Source organism: Gobius niger (assembly GCF_951799975.1).
Source record: "Gobius niger genome assembly, chromosome: 2".
NCBI classification, from domain to species: domain Eukaryota; kingdom Metazoa; phylum Chordata; class Actinopteri; order Gobiiformes; family Gobiidae; genus Gobius; species Gobius niger.
The window spans coordinates 340267-358855 of NC_136853.1; the positions used below are offsets into that span (position 1 = coordinate 340267).

The 18589-nt window shown below is 47.3% G+C and overlaps 1 protein-coding gene across 1 annotated transcript in view; it reads left to right on the plus strand.

The window, feature by feature from the left end:
• The window catches only part of LOC306959956 (DENN domain-containing protein 5B-like), a gene marked incomplete at its 5' end in the record, with an annotated part of 67868 nt that overhangs the window by 26733 nt on the left and 22546 nt on the right, over window positions 1-18589 (plus strand). Inside the window, 7 exons of the mRNA XM_079552214.1 lie at window positions 2835-2957; window positions 3021-3377; window positions 4060-4258; window positions 7672-7859; window positions 9412-9789; window positions 10523-10711; window positions 17049-17268. Coding sequence (XP_079408340.1) covers window positions 2835-2957; window positions 3021-3377; window positions 4060-4258; window positions 7672-7859; window positions 9412-9789; window positions 10523-10711; window positions 17049-17268 — 1654 coding nt within the window. The remainder of the gene's footprint in view (window positions 1-2834; window positions 2958-3020; window positions 3378-4059; window positions 4259-7671; window positions 7860-9411; window positions 9790-10522; window positions 10712-17048; window positions 17269-18589) is intronic.

Consider the following 18589-nt stretch of genomic DNA (forward strand, 5'->3'; position numbering starts at 1 on the left):
AGTGCCTCTTTCCTTTAGTAATAATGTAGAAACAAAATGTGCTTGTTTTAACTGAAAATGTAAACTCTTCTTGTTTTGTTCTGTTCTGTAGTAAAACGGGGCGCTCATGAAACAGAGTCTCTTACTCTCATTGGGCCTTCCCTGAATAAAGACAAAACAAAATGTCTGTATGTATAAATAAATCCATTCTTTACAGCAGTTTGTCTGTGTGTAACTGGGACGATCCACTTTTGTCATGATCCAATCGTCTGCGATACAGTCAATAATTATGATAACCTTAAAAAGTGCAAACAGTCAAACTCCACTTGATGTTTATTGAAGTGTTAAGATTGAAAAGTGCGTCAACACTAAATGTAGCTGCTGTGCTGTGTAACTGTTACATAAAATACTCTCCAAACACCAGTATGCAAAGTGTTGTGATACTTTCAATACTTTCAATACTGGTATTTGGAGGCGATCCGATATTTTGTCTTATTTTTTTGTATTGTCATATCAGTAGGATTTAAAGCTTAAAGGCAGTGCTCAGGCAGAGGCAGAGGTCTGTCGTTCCACTTCCTGCTCTTGTATTGTCTTCGTTAAATCCATCGTCTTCTCTCTTTCAGCTGTGTTTGTCCAGAGGTCTGTCGTTCCACTTCCTGTTCTTGAATTGTCTTCGTTAAATCCATCGTCTTCTCTCTTTCAGCTGTGTTTGTCCAGAGGTCTGTCGTTCCACTTCCTGTTCTTTCTCTTTCAGCTGTGTTTGTCCAGAGGTCTGTCGTTCCACTTCCTGTTCTTTCTCTTTCAGCTGTGTTTGTCCAGAGGTCTGTCGTTCTACTTCCTGCTCTTGTATTGTCTTCGTTAAATCCATCGTCTTCTCTCTTTCAGCTGTGTTTGTCCAGAGGTCTGTCGTTCCACTTCCTGTTCTTTCTCTTTCAGCTGTGTTTGTCCAGAGGTCTGTCGTTCCACTTCCTGCTCTTTCTCTTTCAGCTGTGTTTGTCCAGAGGTCTGTCGTTCCACTTCCTGCTCTTTCTCTTTCAGCTGTGTTTGTCCAGAGGTCTGTCGTTCTACTTCCTGCTCTTGTATTGTCTTCGTTAAGTCCATCGTCTTGTTTCTTTCAGCTGTGTTTGCCCAGAGGTCTGTCGTTCCACTTCCTGCTCTTGTATTGTCTTCGTTAAACACATCGTCTTGTTTCTTTCAGCTGTGTTTGTCCAGAGGTCTGTCGTTCCACTTCCTGCTCTTGTATTGTCTTTGTTAAATCCATCGTCTTGTCTCTTTCAGCTGTGTTTGCCCAGAGGTCTGTCGTTCCACTTCCTGCTCTTGTATTGTCTTTGTTAAACACATCGTCTTGTCTCTTTCAGCTGTGTTTGTCCAGAGGTCTGTCGTTCCACTTCCTGCTCTTGTATTGTCTTCGTTAAACACATCGTCTTCTCTCTTTCAGCTGTGTTTGTCCAGAGGTCTGTCGTTCCACTTCCTGCTCTTTCTCTTTCAGCTGTGTTTGTCCAGAGGTCTGTCGTTCCACTTCCTGCTCTTGTATTGTCTTCGTTAAACACATCGTCTTGTTTCTTTCAGCTGTGTTTGTCCAGAGGTCTGTCGTTCCACTTCCTGCTCTTGTATTGTCTTCGTTAAACACATCGTCTTGTTTCTTTCAGCTGTGTTTGCCCAGAGGTCTGTCGTTCTACTTCCTGCTCTTGTATTGTCTTTGTTAAACACATCGTCTTGTTTCTTTCAGCTGTGTTTGTCCAGAGGTCTGTCGTTCCACTTCCTGCTCTTGTATTGTCTTTGTTAAACACATCGTCTTGTTTCTTTCAGCTGTGTTTGTCCAGAGGTCTGTCGTTCCACTTCCTGCTCTTGCTCTTGTATTGTCTTTGTTAAACACATCGTCTTCTCTCTTTCAGCTGTGTTTGCCCAGAGGTCTGTCGTTCCACTTCCTGCTCTTGTATTGTCTTCGTTAAACACATCGTCTTGTTTCTTTCAGCTGTGTTTGCCCAGAGGTCTGTCGTTCCACTTCCTGCTCTTGTATTGTCTTCGTTAAATCCATCGTCTTGTCTCTTTCAGCTGTGTTTGCCCAGAGGTCTGTCGTTCCACTTCCTGCTCTTGTATTGTCTTCGTTAAATCCATCGTCTTGTCTCTTTCAGCTGTGTTTGTCCAGAGGTCTGTCGTTCCACTTCCTGCTCTTGTATTGTCTTTGTTAAACACATCGTCTTGTCTCTTTCAGCTGTGTTTGCCCAGAGGTCTGTCGTTCCACTTCCTGCTCTTGTATTGTCTTCGTTAAATCCATCGTCTTCTCTCTTTCAGCTGTGTTTGTCCAGAGGTCTGTCGTTCCACTTCCTGCTCTTGTATTGTCTTTGTTAAACACATCGTCTTGTTTCTTTCAGCTGTGTTTGCCCAGAGGTCTGTCGTTCCACTTCCTGCTCTTGTATTGTCTTCGTTAAATCCATCGTCTTGTCTCTTTCAGCTGTGTTTGTCCAGAGGTCTGTCGTTCCACTTCCTGCTCTTGTATTGTCTTCGTTAAATCCATCGTCTTGTCTCTTTCAGCTGTGTTTGCCCAGAGGTCTGTCGTTCCACTTCCTGCTCTTGTATTGTCTTCGTTAAATCCATCGTCTTGTTTCTTTCAGCTGTGTTTGTCCAGAGGTCTGTCGTTCCACTTCCTGCTCTTGAATTGTCTTTGTTAAACACATTGTCTTCTTTCTTTCAGCTGTGTTTGCCCAGAGGTCTGTCGTTCTACTTCCTGCTCTTGTATTGTCTTTGTTAAATCCATCGTCTTGTCTCTTTCAGCTGTGTTTGCCCAGAGGTCTGTCGTTCCACTTCCTGCTCTTGAATTGTCTTCGTTAAACACATCGTCTTGTTTCTTTCAGCTGTGTTTGCCCAGAGGTCTGTCGTTCCGCACGAGAGCAGAGCCCCCTCACTTCCACTCGTTCCTCATCACCCGCGAAGACTTCACGCGAACCTACGGCTTTGTCCTGACCTTCTACGAACAGGTGAGTCCGAAACCCGCGCCGTGTTTGCCCCAGTCTTGATCTTCAACCCTGGCTTGTTCTCAGGTGAGGAGTGCCCAGGTGTGCGCCTCCATGCAGACCCTGCTCTCCTTGCACCACGCCCAGTCCCAGGTCCAGACTGAAGTCCAGCCCGAGTCGTCCAGCGCCTCCTCGTCCTCCTCCATGGACTCTCTGTCCAGCAGTGTGGAAGACCCTGACCCGGACTCCAAACAGGCTCCTCCTCCCGGGGGATACGACTTCTCTGTGGACCCGCTGTACGTGTCCAAGGCCCTGTGCCTCCTGGTGCCCCTGCCGTTCGTCGGAGCCTGTCGTAGTTTCCTGTCCCAGCTGCACAGAGCCGTCATGGCCGACTCCTCGCCACCACTGCCACTGGAGAGTTACATCTACAATATACTATACGAGGTAACGATACTTCAGCTAACTGTGAAACTAACACATGACTCATCACATGCAAAGTGAGACATGTGTGCCTTTATTTGTTTTTGATCATTTGATTATTAAGGCTCACCTTGTAAAAACCCCAAATTACAAATCTCATGAAGTTAGAATATTTTGAAAATGGACCGTAAGCCATAATCATCAACATGATAACACTTTGCATGTAATGAGTCTATCATGTATTAGTTTCACATTTTAAGTTGAATAACAGAAATAAATGAACTTTTTCATATTATTCTAATGAGCCTGTACTATATGAGGGTGAGTCAACGATTAACTACAGCTAATGCTACAGCTAATGCCAATGCTACGGCTAACGCAATGTCTAAGGCTACGGAAATAAAGCCTATGTATTTGAACCTGGCTCTATACATTAGAGCTTGTAGCTTGTAGCTGAAAATATCGGCAATTTTGTCATTTTTATGCATGAAATGTCTTACATGAAAAACATAAACTGAAAAACGTACATGTTCTGTCAGCCTTAATGAAATTCTTTATTGAAAATAGCATAGATTTGAGAAGTGAGTGTGTTTGAATGTTGTGATGTAGTTTGTCCAGTGGCCTGATACGTTTGGGAGCCCCAGAGCTGATCCTGAACCTGAACAAAGCGACTCCCTCTCGTACTGACGGACTGACCTCTCTGCAGGTGCCGCTGCCGGCTCCGGGGCGCTCGCTGAGGTTCCAGGGCGTGTATGAGCCCATCGTGTGCCAGAGACCGGGCCCCACGGAGCTGCCTCTGGCCGACTTCCCCCTGGGCCAGGTCTTCAGTCTGCTGGGTCTGGACAACGCCATCCAAGTGTTCACCTGCATGCTGCTGGAGATGCAGATCCTGCTCTTCTCTCAGGGTAAGACTGAGATCCTGCTCTTCTCTCAGGGTTAGACTGAGATGTAGATCCTGCTCTTCTCTCAGGGTAAGACTGAGATCCTGCTCTTCTCTCAGGGTAAGACTGAGATCCTGCTCTTCTCTCAGGGTAAGACTGAGATCCTGCTCTTCTCTCAGGGTAAGACTGAGATCCTGCTCTTCTCTCAGGGTTAGACTGAGATGTAGATCCTGCTCTTCTCTCAGGGTAAGACTGAGATGTAGATCCTGCTCTTCTCTCAGGGTTAGACTGAGATGTAGATCCTGCTCTTCTCTCAGGGTAAGACTGAGATGTAGATCCTGCTCTTCTCTCAGGGTAAGACTGAGATGTAGATCCTGCTCTTCTCTCAGGGTTAGACTGAGATGTAGATCCTGCTCTTCTCTCAGGGTTAGACTGAGATGTAGATCCTGCTCTTCTCTCAGGGTTAGACTGAGATGTAGATCCTGCTCTTCTCTCAGGGTAAGACTGAGATACAGATCCTGCTCTTCTCTCAGGGTAAGACTGAGATACAGATCCTGCTCTTCTCTCAGGGTAAGACTGAGATCCTGCTCTTCTCTCAGGGTAAGACTGAGATGTAGATCCTGCTCTTCTCTCAGGGTAAGACTGAGATCCTGCTCTTCTCTCAGGGTTAGACTGAGATGTAGATCCTGCTCTTCTCTCAGGGTAAGACTGAGATACAGATCCTGCTCTTCTCTCAGGGTAAGACTGAGATGTAGATCCTGCTCTTCTCTCAGGGTAAGACTGAGATCCTGCTCCTCTCTCAGGGTAAGACTGAGATGTAGATCCTGTTCTTCTCTCAGGGTAAGACTGAGATGTAGATCCTGCTCTTCTCTCAGGGTAAGACTGAGATACAGATCCTGCACTTCTCGATAAAAGAGTGCTTTTGTTTTCATCGTTTTAAACTCTTTTACTTGATGTAAAACATGGACCCGACTGTATTGAGTCCATATATCTTCTCTAATCTCTTTCTCTTGGTGCTCGAGGAGCTTGGGCAAAGCGAGACAAATTTTAAACAATATTCAGGCAGGTCATGACCCAAGGAACAGTTTCAGTGTTTAAGTCTTTTATATGGTTCAAATGTAGGAAATGAAAGTAGATGAGCTTAACACAATCACGGCCTTTTCTTTCACTGCTGTGATTGTTCTAAACATAAAGCGGAGGCGCCTGATAAAGGTGTGTGAACTTTGTACAGCCCAGAGATGATAAGAGTGTTAGTGCTTCCTCTGAACAGACACTAAACAGAGCAGAGGGCTCAGTGGGCTCCACACACTGGAAACACAGAATTAAGAGTAAATAAATCCAGCACTGTCTCAGTCTGAGCAGAACAGCTAATGTCACTTTCTCATCACTTTTAGTTGTGCTTTTGTCACTTGTATTAACATTCCCCTGAAGTCTGTGGAAAGGACAGGAGACATTTTGATGAACTGCCTTTAAACCCCGACAGTTTAATCAGAACACAGCGGGATTACAGACAGCACAATATTACTCTGGAATAAACTGGTCAATCCTAAAGAGATTAGGGTCAGATATGAAGTGAGGAAAACTTAGTCTGAGCTGAACATCGTAGTTTATTGAAAAACTAAACAAGATCCAAAATCCCTCTGAAAACATCTTTGTTACTAATATGTCACAAAATAAAACCATCAATTTAAATATGGTCGTCCATTATGTAGATATTGTCGCTAAATATGGGCAATCTTGTCCATTTTTATATGAAAACATGAACGCATTTCTGATGCAAAGGGAGAAAACTGGCTGGAAATCTCAACATAATCGTTCTAAAAAGCTTCTTGGAAAAAGTGTCAAAGCTTCAACAAAATCTGATGAAAACGAGGATGAAAAAGCAACAAAAGAATAGCAGTAAATGGACAAAAAAGAGTGATGAAAAAGTGACAAATATGCAATGAAAAGAAATGTCAAAAAAGTATATTATAATGCGGCAACAACGAGTATGGCAAGATCTGTTTGCTTTCAGAAGAGGCATTGGCCTGTAGGCTGTGAGCTTTTAGATTTGGGTAAAGCAGAACTCATCTCTTCTCTTCAGACGCTCAGAGGCTCATGACTGTGGCTGAGGGCTTGTCCTCACTGCTGTTCATCTTCTTCTCTTCTCTGCAGACGCTCAGAGGCTCATGACTGTGGCTGAGGGCTTGTCCTCACTGCTGTTCATCTTCTTCTCTTCTTCTCTTGTCTCTGCAGACGCTCAGAGGCTCATGACTGTGGCTGAGGGCTTGTCCTCACTGCTGTTCATCTTCTTCTCTTCTTCTCTTGTCTCTGCAGACGCTCAGAGGCTCATGACCGTGGCTGAGGGCTTGTCCTCACTGCTGTTCATCTTCTTCTCTTCTTCTCTTGTCTCTGCAGACGCTCAGAGGCTCATGACTGTGGCTGAGGGCTTGTCCTCACTGCTGTTCATCTTCTTCTCTTCTTCTCTTGTCTCTGCAGACGCTCAGAGGCTCATGACTGTGGCTGAGGGCTTGTCCACGCTGCTGTTCATCTTCTTCTCTTCTTCTCTTGTCTCTGCAGACGCTCAGAGGCTCATGACCGTGGCTGAGGGCTTGTCCTCACTGCTGTTCATCTTCTTCTCTTCTTCTCTTGTCTCTGCAGACGCTCAGAGGCTCATGACTGTGGCTGAGGGCTTGTCCACACTGCTGTTCATCTTCTTCTCTTGTCTCTGCAGACGCTCAGAGGCTCATGACTGTGGCTGAGGGCTTGTCCTCACTGCTGTTCATCTTCTTCTCTTGTCTCTGCAGACGCTCAGAGGCTCATGACTGTGGCTGAGGGCTTGTCCTCACTGCTGTTCATCTTCTTCTCTTCTTCATCTTCTTCTCTTGTCTCTGCAGACGCTCAGAGGCTCATGACTGTGGCTGAGGGCTTGTCCTCACTGCTGTTCATCTTCTTCTCTTGTCTCTGCAGACGCTCAGAGGCTTATGACTGTGGCTGAGGGCTTGTCCTCACTGCTGTTCATCTTCTTCTCTTGTCTCTGCAGACGCTCAGAGGCTCATGACTGTGGCTGAGGGCTTGTCCTCACTGCTGTTCATCTTCTTCTCTTCTTCATCTTCTTCTCTTGTCTCTGCAGACGCTCAGAGGCTCATGACTGTGGCTGAGGGCTTGTCCTCACTGCTGTTCATCTTCTTCTCTTCTTCATCTTCTTCTCTTGTCTCTGCAGACGCTCAGAGGATCATGACCGTGGCTGAGGGCTTGTCCTCACTGCTGTTCATCTTCTTCTCTCGTCTCTGCAGACGCTCAGAGGCTCATGACTGTGGCTGAGGGCTTGTCCTCACTGCTGTTCATCTTCTTCTCTTCTTCTCTTGTCTCTGCAGACGCTCAGAGGCTCATGACCGTGGCTGAGGGCTTGTCCACACTGCTGTTCATCTTCTTCTCTTCTTCTCTTGTCTCTGCAGACGCTCAGAGGCTCATGACCGTGGCTGAGGGCTTGTCCACGCTGCTGTTCCCGTTCCAGTGGCAGCATGTATACGTGCCCATCCTGCCCGCGTCGCTGCGACACTTCCTGGACGCCCCGGTGCCGTACCTCATGGGGCTCCAGAGTCGAGAGGGAGCAGAGCGCGGAGCCCTGGAGCTGCCACAGGAGGTAAGAAACACTTATCAGCTTCAGAGAAACTCTCTTTAGATTAGAATATAGTGTAAAGAGACTATATTGTAGCTCAAAGTGTCTCCTTTCATCAGATAATGAATCCCAAACACCTGCAAAGGGTCCTGAGACTTTAAATGGTCTCAGTGGTTCAGTCGAATTCACCATCATGGGTTCAGACCTGACAGAAGAAAACCATCACTGACAAAAGCCTCAAACGGTCAGAGCTAAAGAAGTCAGATGTTCTCAAAGTGCTGCATCAAAGCACATTCATAGAAAGTCAAGTGGAAGGAAAAGGTGCACGTGCCACAGGGATGAGCTCAGTCTGGAGAGGACGGTCAGGACAGTGTGGGGGACCTTCACAAGGACTGGCTGAGGCTGAGTCAGAGCATCCAGAGCCTCCACACACAGACCTGGACATGGGCTTCACATGAAGCATCCTGGTCTTCATCACCTCTGCAGAGCCACAGGCTGAGAGCATCTATGCCACGCACCCGCAGCAGGGCCGTCATTCAAGTAGAATTACTCAGTACATATGCAGGATCATTGATTTTATTGATAATATTCTAATCTTCTGAATCATCCAAAATAAAACAAAGGCTTGACATGTGTCACTTTACATGTCATGAGTCTATATCATATATTAGTTCCACATTTTATGTTGAATTACAGAAATAAATTAACTTTTCTACAATTTTTTCCGAGTTTCCCCTGTGCAGTTTGGCTTTGGTCAAGTTCATTCTGGAGAAATATTCTTGGTTTGGGTGGGGGGGCCAGAGGTTAATGAGGAAAACAAGTTTCAGTGAAAAGTTCAACAGGGCCAGTGCTGTTCCCTGATGGTTTCTGGAAATGTCGTCCACAATATGTCCATTTTTAATACGTGAGCTCCTCGTTAGGTCCCAATCCAGTCCTTTCACTTTATTATATCTTATATAATATATATATGTACTACAAGAATACATTGTAGACCTTCTGCATATTACAGTATTTAACTTGACAGTCTATTACAGGCCTGTACTTTTCCAAAAACACGTCACAATGAGGCTGTAAAAGGGGCTGCCTTTAATACACATCTCTGCAAAGGGAACAAGGGACTTTTCTCGGCCGTTAGTGTGTTTTTGTCCTCAGGTACTTTGCTCCTGTTAGTGGTTGTTGTTTAGTGATCGCAGCGCCATCTTGTGGTGGATTTAATCTGATCCGATATTCTCTCTCTCTCTCTGTCTCTCTCTGTCTCTCTCTGTCTCTCTCTTTCTTTTTTATTCTCTCTTTCTCTTTCTTTTTTATTCTCTCTTTCTCTGTCTTTGTTATTCTCTCTCTCTCTCTCTCCTCTCTCTCTCTCTCTTTCTCTCTGTCTTTGTTATTCTCTCTCTCTCTCTGTCTCTCTTTCTCTCTCTCTCTCTCTCTCTTTCTCTCTGTCTTTTTTATTCTCTCTCTCTCTCTCTCCGTTATTCTCTCTCTCTCTCTCTCTCTGTCTTTCTTTGTTATTCTCTCTCTCTCTCTCCATTATTCTCTCTCTCTCTCTCTCCGTTATTCTCTCTTTCTCTCTGTCCAGGCGAACTTGTGCTTCGTGGACCTGGACCACCAGTGTGTGGAGCTCCCTGAGGACTTCCCCCAGTTCCCCCACAAACAGGAGCTCCTCCAGGAGCTGTTGGAGGTCCTGCAGAGCGGCTCCTCCTGCCTGGAGTCGCCTGGGTCGCCTGGGTCGCCTCGCCCCTCCAGCCTCCCCTGTTCCCCCGCCGCGCCCCGCAAAACCTGCCCCGACTTCCAGGACCAACAGAACGGAAACCTGCGGCCGAACCAGGACGCCATCCTGGAGCTGCTGCAGGGGAACGAGACGCTGGAGCGGCTGGAGGCGCTGACCCGACGCACCGGGGTCAGCGTGGCTCGGGTCGATGCGCTCAGAGCCGGGGCCAGAGGCCAGAGGGCACAGGTGAGTCATTCAGGGTTTACACATGTGTATTATTTACCCCAAAAGAAACACAAGACTTTCATGTGTGGAGACATGTCCTGTGTCGGTTTGTCCAACTGTTGTGGAAGGAAATGACCCGAGTTACACAGTTTAAAGGCAATGCTAAAAATATTAATGAAATGTATGTAAACTTTGGGTTTTGTAAAAAAATGTGTAGAAAATCATTCTCTCATTCTTCTGAAATTTGACAAATAGAAATAATTTAGATAATTCTAATTGACCTAAAAAAGTCAGTGTTTATTATGGTTTCATGTCAGACAATGAGAAAAAAATGCAAATGTGTCTTAGGATTAGTTTCACTTCTTGCATAGTTTTGTCATTCTTCCTTATGGTTCAGTCTGTGGTTTGTCCTGGTTTAGACCCAGCTTTCTCTTGGTTTATTTCTGATTGAGTCCTTGGGTTTAGTCCTGGTTTTGTCCTGGTTTAGACCTGGTTTAGACCTGGTTTAGACCTGGTTTAGTCCAGGGTGATCCTCATTGCATTCTTTCTGAGGAAGACACTTATCGGTAGATTTGGATCAGGAGGAGATTTGTTGTGTGAATGATATCTGTGACAGTAAACCTGGCTCTTCCTCTGACAGTGCAGGTGATTTAGAGGTGAATGTATTTGGAGATGCAGATGTTCTAGAGTCTGACAAACATGACTTCCTCAGCTTCAGCTTCACACACTCCTCTGTCTTCGCCTCCCGTTTCAGGCGGAGGCGCCGAGCTGGCGGCGGCTGGAGGAGGAGCGCTCGGAGGCCGTGCTAAACGTGCGCCTCAGGGAGGTGTTCGCGGCTCGTTTCATCTCCATGTTCGCCGATTACGAAACCTTCGTCATCCACAGCTGCCCCGACCTGCAGACCTGGCTCACGGCGCGGGAAAGCATGCACAACTTCGACAAGGTGAGGAGGAAGACTGTCACAGGGGTTAGAGGAGGAAGACTGAGCCTCAGGGGTTAGAGGTGAGGAGGAAGACTTTAGCAAGGGTTAGAGGTGAGGAGGAAGACTGTCACAGGGGTTAGAGGTGAGGAGGAAGACTTCAGCAAGGGGTTAGAGGTGAGGAGGAAGACTTCAGCAAGGCTTTAGAGGTGAGGAGGAAGACTGTCACAAGGGTTAGAGGTGAGGAGGAAGACTTCAGCAAGGGGTTAGAGGTGAGGAGGAAGACTGAGCCTCAGGGGTTAGAGGTGAGGAGGAAGACTGTCACAGGGTTTAGAGGTGAGGAGGAAGACTTTAGCAAGGCTTTAGAGGTGAGGAGGAAGACTTCAGCAAGGGTTAGAGGTGAGGAGGAAGACTGTCACAAGGGTTAGAGGTGAGGAGGAAGACTTCAGCAAGGGGTTAGAGGTGAGGAGGAAGACTGAGCCTCAGGGGTTAGAGGTGAGGAGGAAGACTGTCACAGGGTTTAGAGGTGAGGAGGAAGACTTTAGCAAGGCTTTAGAGGTGAGGAGGAAGACTTCAGCAAGGCTTTAGAGGTGAGGAGGAAGACTTCAGCAAGGGTTAGAGGTGAGGAGGAAGACTTCAGCAAGGGTTAGAGGTGAGGAGGAAGACTGTCACAAGGGTTAGAGGTGAGGAGGAAGACTGTCACAAGGGTTAGAGGTGAGGAGGAAGACTTCAGCAAGGGTTAGAGGTGAGGAGGAAGACTTTAGCAAGGCTTTAGAGGTGAGGAGGAAGACTTCAGCAAGGGTTAGAGGTGAGGAGGAAGACTTCAGCAAGGGTTAGAGGTGAGGAGGAAGACTTTAGCAAGGCTTTAGAGGTGAGGAGGAAGACTTCAGCAAGGGTTAGAGGTGAGGAGGAAGACTTCAGCAAGGGTTAGAGGTGAGGAGGAAGACTGTCACAGGGGTTAGAGGTGAGGAGGAAGACTTCAGCAAGGCTTTAGAGGTGAGGAGGAAGACTGTCACAGGGGTTAGAGGTGAGGAGGAAGACTTCAGCAAGGGTTAGAGGTGAGGAGGAAGACTGTCACAAGGGTTAGAGGTGAGGAGGAAGACTGTCACAGGGGTTAGAGGTGAGGAGGAAGACTTCAGCAAGGGTTAGAGGTGAGGAGGAAGACTGTCACAAGGGTTAGAGGTGAGGAGGAAGACTGTCACAAGGGTTAGAGGTGAGGAGGAAGACTGTCACAAGGGTTAGAGGTGAGGAGGAAGACTGTCACAGGGGTTAGAGGTGAGGAGGAAGACTTCAGCAAGGCTTTAGAGGTGAGGAGGAAGACTTCAGCAAGGCTTTAGAGGTGAGGAGGAAGACTTCAGCAAGGCTTTAGAGGTGAGGAGGAAGACTTCAGCAAGGCTTTAGAGGTGAGGAGGAAGACTTCAGCAAGGGTTAGAGGTGAGGAGGAAGACTTCAGCAAGGCTTTAGAGGTGAGGAGGAAGACTGTCACAAGGGTTAGAGGTGAGGAGGAAGACTGTCACAAGGGTTAGAGGTGAGGAGGAAGACTGTCACAAGGGTTAGAGGTGAGGAGGAAGACTTCAGCAAGGGTTAGAGGTGAGGAGGAAGACTGTCACAGGGGTTAGAGGTGAGGAGGAAGACTGTCACAAGGGTTAGAGGTGAGGAGGAAGACTTCAGCAAGGGTTAGAGGTGAGGAGGAAGACTTTAGCAAGGCTTTAGAGGTGAGGAGGAAGACTTCAGCAAGGCTTTAGAGGTGAGGAGGAAGACTGTCACAGGGGTTAGAGGTGAGGAGGAAGACTTCAGCAAGGGTTAGAGGTGAGGAGGAAGACTTCAGCAAGGGTTAGAGGTGAGGAGGAAGACTGTCACAGGGGTTAGAGGTGAGGAGGAAGACTTCAGCAAGGGTTAGAGGTGAGGAGGAAGACTGTCACAAGGGTTAGAGGTGAGGAGGAAGACTGTCACAAGGGTTAGAGGTGAGGAGGAAGACTGTCACAAGGGTTAGAGGTGAGGAGGAAGACTGTCACAGGGGTTAGAGGTGAGGAGGAAGACTTCAGCAAGGCTTTAGAGGTGAGGAGGAAGACTTCAGCAAGGCTTTAGAGGTGAGGAGGAAGACTTCAGCAAGGCTTTAGAGGTGAGGAGGAAGACTTCAGCAAGGCTTTAGAGGTGAGGAGGAAGACTTCAGCAAGGGTTAGAGGTGAGGAGGAAGACTTCAGCAAGGCTTTAGAGGTGAGGAGGAAGACTGTCACAAGGGTTAGAGGTGAGGAGGAAGACTGTCACAAGGGTTAGAGGTGAGGAGGAAGACTGTCACAAGGGTTAGAGGTGAGGAGGAAGACTTCAGCAAGGGTTAGAGGTGAGGAGGAAGACTGTCACAGGGGTTAGAGGTGAGGAGGAAGACTGTCACAAGGGTTAGAGGTGAGGAGGAAGACTTCAGCAAGGGTTAGAGGTGAGGAGGAAGACTTCAGCAAGGGTTAGAGGTGAGGAGGAAGACTGTCACAGGGGTTAGAGGTGAGGAGGAAGACTTCAGCAAGGGTTAGAGGTGAGGAGGAAGACTGTCACAAGGGTTAGAGGTGAGGAGGAAGACTGTCACAGGGGTTAGAGGTGAGGAGGAAGACTTCAGCAAGGGTTAGAGGTGAGGAGGAAGACTTCAGCAAGGGTTAGAGGTGAGGAGGAAGACTGTCACAGGGGTTAGAGGTGAGGAGGAAGACTTCAGCAAGGGTTAGAGGTGAGGAGGAAGACTGTCACAAGGGTTAGAGGTGAGGAGGAAGACTGTCACAAGGGTTAGAGGTGAGGAGGAAGACTGTCACAAGGGTTAGAGGTGAGGAGGAAGACTGTCACAGGGGTTAGAGGTGAGGAGGAAGACTTCAGCAAGGCTTTAGAGGTGAGGAGGAAGACTTCAGCAAGGCTTTAGAGGTGAGGAGGAAGACTTCAGCAAGGCTTTAGAGGTGAGGAGGAAGACTTCAGCAAGGCTTTAGAGGTGAGGAGGAAGACTTCAGCAAGGGTTAGAGGTGAGGAGGAAGACTTCAGCAAGGCTTTAGAGGTGAGGAGGAAGACTGTCACAAGGGTTAGAGGTGAGGAGGAAGACTGTCACAAGGGTTAGAGGTGAGGAGGAAGACTTCAGCAAGGGTTAGAGGTGAGGAGGAAGACTGTCACAGGGGTTAGAGGTGAGGAGGAAGACTGTCACAAGGGTTAGAGGTGAGGAGGAAGACTTCAGCAAGGGTTAGAGGTGAGGAGGAAGACTTTAGCAAGGCTTTAGAGGTGAGGAGGAAGACTTCAGCAAGGGTTAGAGGTGAGGAGGAAGACTTCAGCAAGGGTTAGAGGTGAGGAGGAAGACTTTAGCAAGGCTTTAGAGGTGAGGAGGAAGACTTCAGCAAGGGTTAGAGGTGAGGAGGAAGACTGTCACAAGGGTTAGAGGTGAGGAGGAAGACTGTCACAAGGGTTAGAGGTGAGGAGGAAGACTTCAGCAAGGGTTAGAGGTGAGGAGGAAGACTTTAGCAAGGCTTTAGAGGTGAGGAGGAAGACTTCAGCAAGGGTTAGAGGTGAGGAGGAAGACTTCAGCAAGGGTTAGAGGTGAGGAGGAAGACTTTAGCAAGGCTTTAGAGGTGAGGAGGAAGACTTCAGCAAGGGTTAGAGGTGAGGAGGAAGACTGTCACAGGGGTTAGAGGTGAGGAGGAAGACTTCAGCAAGGCTTTAGAGGTGAGGAGGAAGACTTCAGCAAGGGTTAGAGGTGAGGAGGAAGACTGTCACAAGGGTTAGAGGTGAGGAGGAAGACTTCAGCAAGGGTTAGAGGTGAGGAGGAAGACTTCAGCAAGGGTTAGAGGTGAGGAGGAAGACTGTCACAAGGGTTAGAGGTGAGGAGGAAGACTTCAGCAAGGGTTAGAGGTGAGGAGGAAGACTTCAGCAAGGGTTAGAGGTGAGGAGGAAGACTTCAGCAAGGCTTTAGAGGTGAGGAGGAAGACTGTCACAGGGGTTAGAGGTGAGGAGGAAGACTTCAGCAAGGGTTAGAGGTGAGGAGGAAGACTTCAGCAAGGGTTAGAGGTGAGGAGGAAGACTGTCACAGGGGTTAGAGGTGAGGAGGAAGACTTCAGCAAGGGTTAGAGGTGAGGAGGAAGACTGTCACAAGGGTTAGAGGTGAGGAGGAAGACTTCAGCAAGGCTTTAGAGGTGAGGAGGAAGACTTCAGCAAGGGTTAGAGGTGAGGAGGAAGACTGTCACAAGGGTTAGAGGTGAGGAGGAAGACTGTCACAAGGGTTAGAGGTGAGGAGGAAGACTGTCACAGGGGTTAGAGGTGAGGAGGAAGACTGTCACAAGGCTTTAGAGGTGAGGAGGAAGACTTCAGCAAGGCTTTAGAGGTGAGGAGGAAGACTTCAGCAAGGCTTTAGAGGTGAGGAGGAAGACTTCAGCAAGGGTTAGAGGTGAGGAGGAAGACTGTCACAAGGGTTAGAGGTGAGGAGGAAGACTGTCACAAGGGTTAGAGGTGAGGAGGAAGACTTCAGCAAGGGTTAGAGGTGAGGAGGAAGACTTTAGCAAGGCTTTAGAGGTGAGGAGGAAGACTTCAGCAAGGGTTAGAGGTGAGGAGGAAGACTTCAGCAAGGGTTAGAGGTGAGGAGGAAGACTTTAGCAAGGCTTTAGAGGTGAGGAGGAAGACTTCAGCAAGGGTTAGAGGTGAGGAGGAAGACTTCAGCAAGGGTTAGAGGTGAGGAGGAAGACTGTCACAGGGGTTAGAGGTGAGGAGGAAGACTTCAGCAAGGCTTTAGAGGTGAGGAGGAAGACTTCAGCAAGGGTTAGAGGTGAGGAGGAAGACTGTCACAAGGGTTAGAGGTGAGGAGGAAGACTGTCACAAGGGTTAGAGGTGAGGAGGAAGACTGTCACAGGGGTTAGAGGTGAGGAGGAAGACTTTAGCAAGGCTTTAGAGGTGAGGAGGAAGACTTCAGCAAGGCTTTAGAGGTGAGGAGGAAGACTTCAGCAAGGCTTTAGAGGTGAGGAGGAAGACTTTAGCAAGGCTTTAGAGGTGAGGAGGAAGACTGAGCCTCAAGGGTTAGAGGTGAGGAGGAAGACTTTAGCAAGGCTTTAGAGGTGAGGAGGAAGACTTCAGCAAGGCTTTAGAGGTGAGGAGGAAGACTTCAGCAAGGGTTAGAGGTGAGGAGGAAGACTTCAGCAAGGCTTTAGAGGTGAGGAGGAAGACTGAGCCTCAAGGGTTAGAGGTGAGGAGGAAGACTTCAGCAAGGCTTTAGAGGTGAGGAGGAAGACTTCAGCAAGGCTTTAGAGGTGAGGAGGAAGACTGAGCCTCAAGGGTTAGAGGTGAGGAGGAAGACTTTAGCAAGGCTTTAGAGGTGAGGAGGAAGACTGTCACAGGGGTTAGAGGTGAGGAGGAAGACTTCAGCAAGGGTTAGAGGTGAGGAGGAAGACTTCAGCAAGGCTTTAGAGGTGAGGAGGAAGACTTCAGCAAGGGTTAGAGGTGAGGAGGAAGACTGTCACAAGGGTTAGAGGTGAGGAGGAAGACTGTCACAGGGGTTAGAGGTGAGGAGGAAGACTTTAGCAAGGCTTTAGAGGTGAGGAGGAAGACTTCAGCAAGGCTTTAGAGGTGAGGAGGAAGACTTCAGCAAGGCTTTAGAGGTGAGGAGGAAGACTGAGCCTCAAGGGTTAGAGGTGAGGAGGAAGACTTTAGCAAGGCTTTAGAGGTGAGGAGGAAGACTGTCACAGGGGTTAGAGGAGGAAGACTGAGCCTCAGGATTTCATGGATCGACTGTTAGACCTCTATGCAGTTTGGGAACTAGAGCTTCAGCTGCATTTGAACAATCCGTCCGTCCTTAAACAGGGGAAAGGGAAGTGACATCACCAACAGCTGCTTTTCTTCTTCTTTAAAGTTATTGGTGGAGTGCAGGCCAAACAAAAGTGCATGTCGCCCCCTAGTGTCCAACAACAACATAGTGTCCAAACATTTCCCTGTAGTGTTATTGTATCTCTACAGCTGTTTCTTCATTTCAACTCTTTACTGAGTTTATTCTTCAACACTGACCTGTGACTGAGCTGTGGTCACGACATGTACTTGGGATTTGGTGCAGTGGCTTATGGGATGGCACATCGCTCCTAAGCGCCGACCATCAGAGGTGCCTGTAGTTGGCATTGAGGCTTCTTTACTGACAGACCAATTCGGACGCTGCTCATAATGGCGGACGCTGACGCACACCCGGCTCAGTGCAAGACCTCTGTCCAGTTCACCGCTTTCGGACGGAGCCACAGACTTTTACAGAGACTCTGACTCATGAACCGAGCTTTAGTTAGACCGAGATGTCATTATTATTCATTATTATTGACTGTTTCCAGGCTATTATTCATTATTTCTTTATTATTATTGACTGTTTCCCCTCCAGGCCTCGTTCCTGTCAGACCAGCCCGAGCCCGACCTGCCCTTCCTCTCGCGCTTCATCGAGACGCAGATGTTCGCCTCCTTCGTGGACAATAAGATCATGTCCCAGTGGGAGGAGAAGGAGCCGCTGCTGAGAGTGTTCGACCAGCGCATCCAGAAGAACCGGCTCTACCAGCAGAGGGCGCCGTCCAGCTCCCAGCGCTGCAGTCAGCTCCACCAGGCCGGTACGGTTTGCCATTTTACACCCAGATTTTTATTTTTTATTTCTCTTTTTCTCAACTTGTCTTTCCTTTATTTTTCTTTTAAATGCTGACGAGCAACAGCATCAAACCTTGAATATAAAGATTGTATATTTCTTTTGGGTTCCTGCTTTCAGTTCTTTTATTTTCTTTGATGCCAGACTGGTTTCACAATAAGCAGATTCGGCATCTCGAGCGCAAAGCATGCTGGTCCAGGTTAAAGGTCAGGCCTACCCAGATGTATCTTAAACTGATCACATGCCTGAGTGTGACACAGATGTGTATACAGAGTATGCCAGTGTATAGTTGTACAATACAGTTACACTTACAAATATATTGTATTTTGAGCAAATACCGGTAGTTTTCAGAACCTTTTTGTTTTCAGAACCTTCCAAAATCTTTATATATGAGAGAGAATCATTATAAAAATGTGTACAGTTGTGTTTCTGCTGAGAATATTTACATTTGTGAACATAACATTTGGACAAAAGGATAAGTAAGTTAATAACATAATAAATCTCTTCATTCTTTTGCTTTCTGAAGAAACACAAAACAGCTTTTTCCCATTTCATTGTAAAGTCCTCGTGTCGATGTTCAGTTCTGAAACTGCAGAAGTCCTTCCAGAATGACATGGGGAAGGACTTCCACAGAAAGAGCAGTTCACATCAATGTCCCTTTTGAATTTAGTCATAAAAGAATGATCAGGATAATATTTAGGATTTAGTACGAAACCTCTTTTACTTTGTTTGTTTTCAGAAAAAGTGTCCATGAAATATTACCTACAAACTGGGTCCAATGTGACACAACATGGGGAGTAGATACAAGCTCTTTCTGGAATAAAGCACAAATATGTTTTAGAATATGTTTCCTGTTTGAGAATTGAGTGAATTGGGGAGAGAAACAGATGCTTTATACAGCGTGATAATAAGCATGTTGTTCAGGTGTAACTGGGTTGAAGTGGTTGAAGGTTCAGAGTGTTGCCCACGTCTGTGAAGTTCTGCTGTTCTGACGTCGGCCTGTGACAGTAAACATCATCACTGCCTCTAAGACATCAGAGTGAAGCTGAAATAAACCACTAACTCTGGAAGATCTGCAGGACACGGAAACATGAGCAAAAGCCGTTTTATATCCAGGGGGCGCTGGTTTGACTAGTTTGTTGCCTCGCTGTAATTTGGAGGATCAGAGAGACCAGCTCAAAGTGAAGAGCGGAACAAGCTGCACAAAGATTAAGTTTCTAACTAGTTTAGTTCTGAAGTTATTGTCGATTGAAACAAACAGTTCATGCAGTCGATTTAAGGCTTTTTTG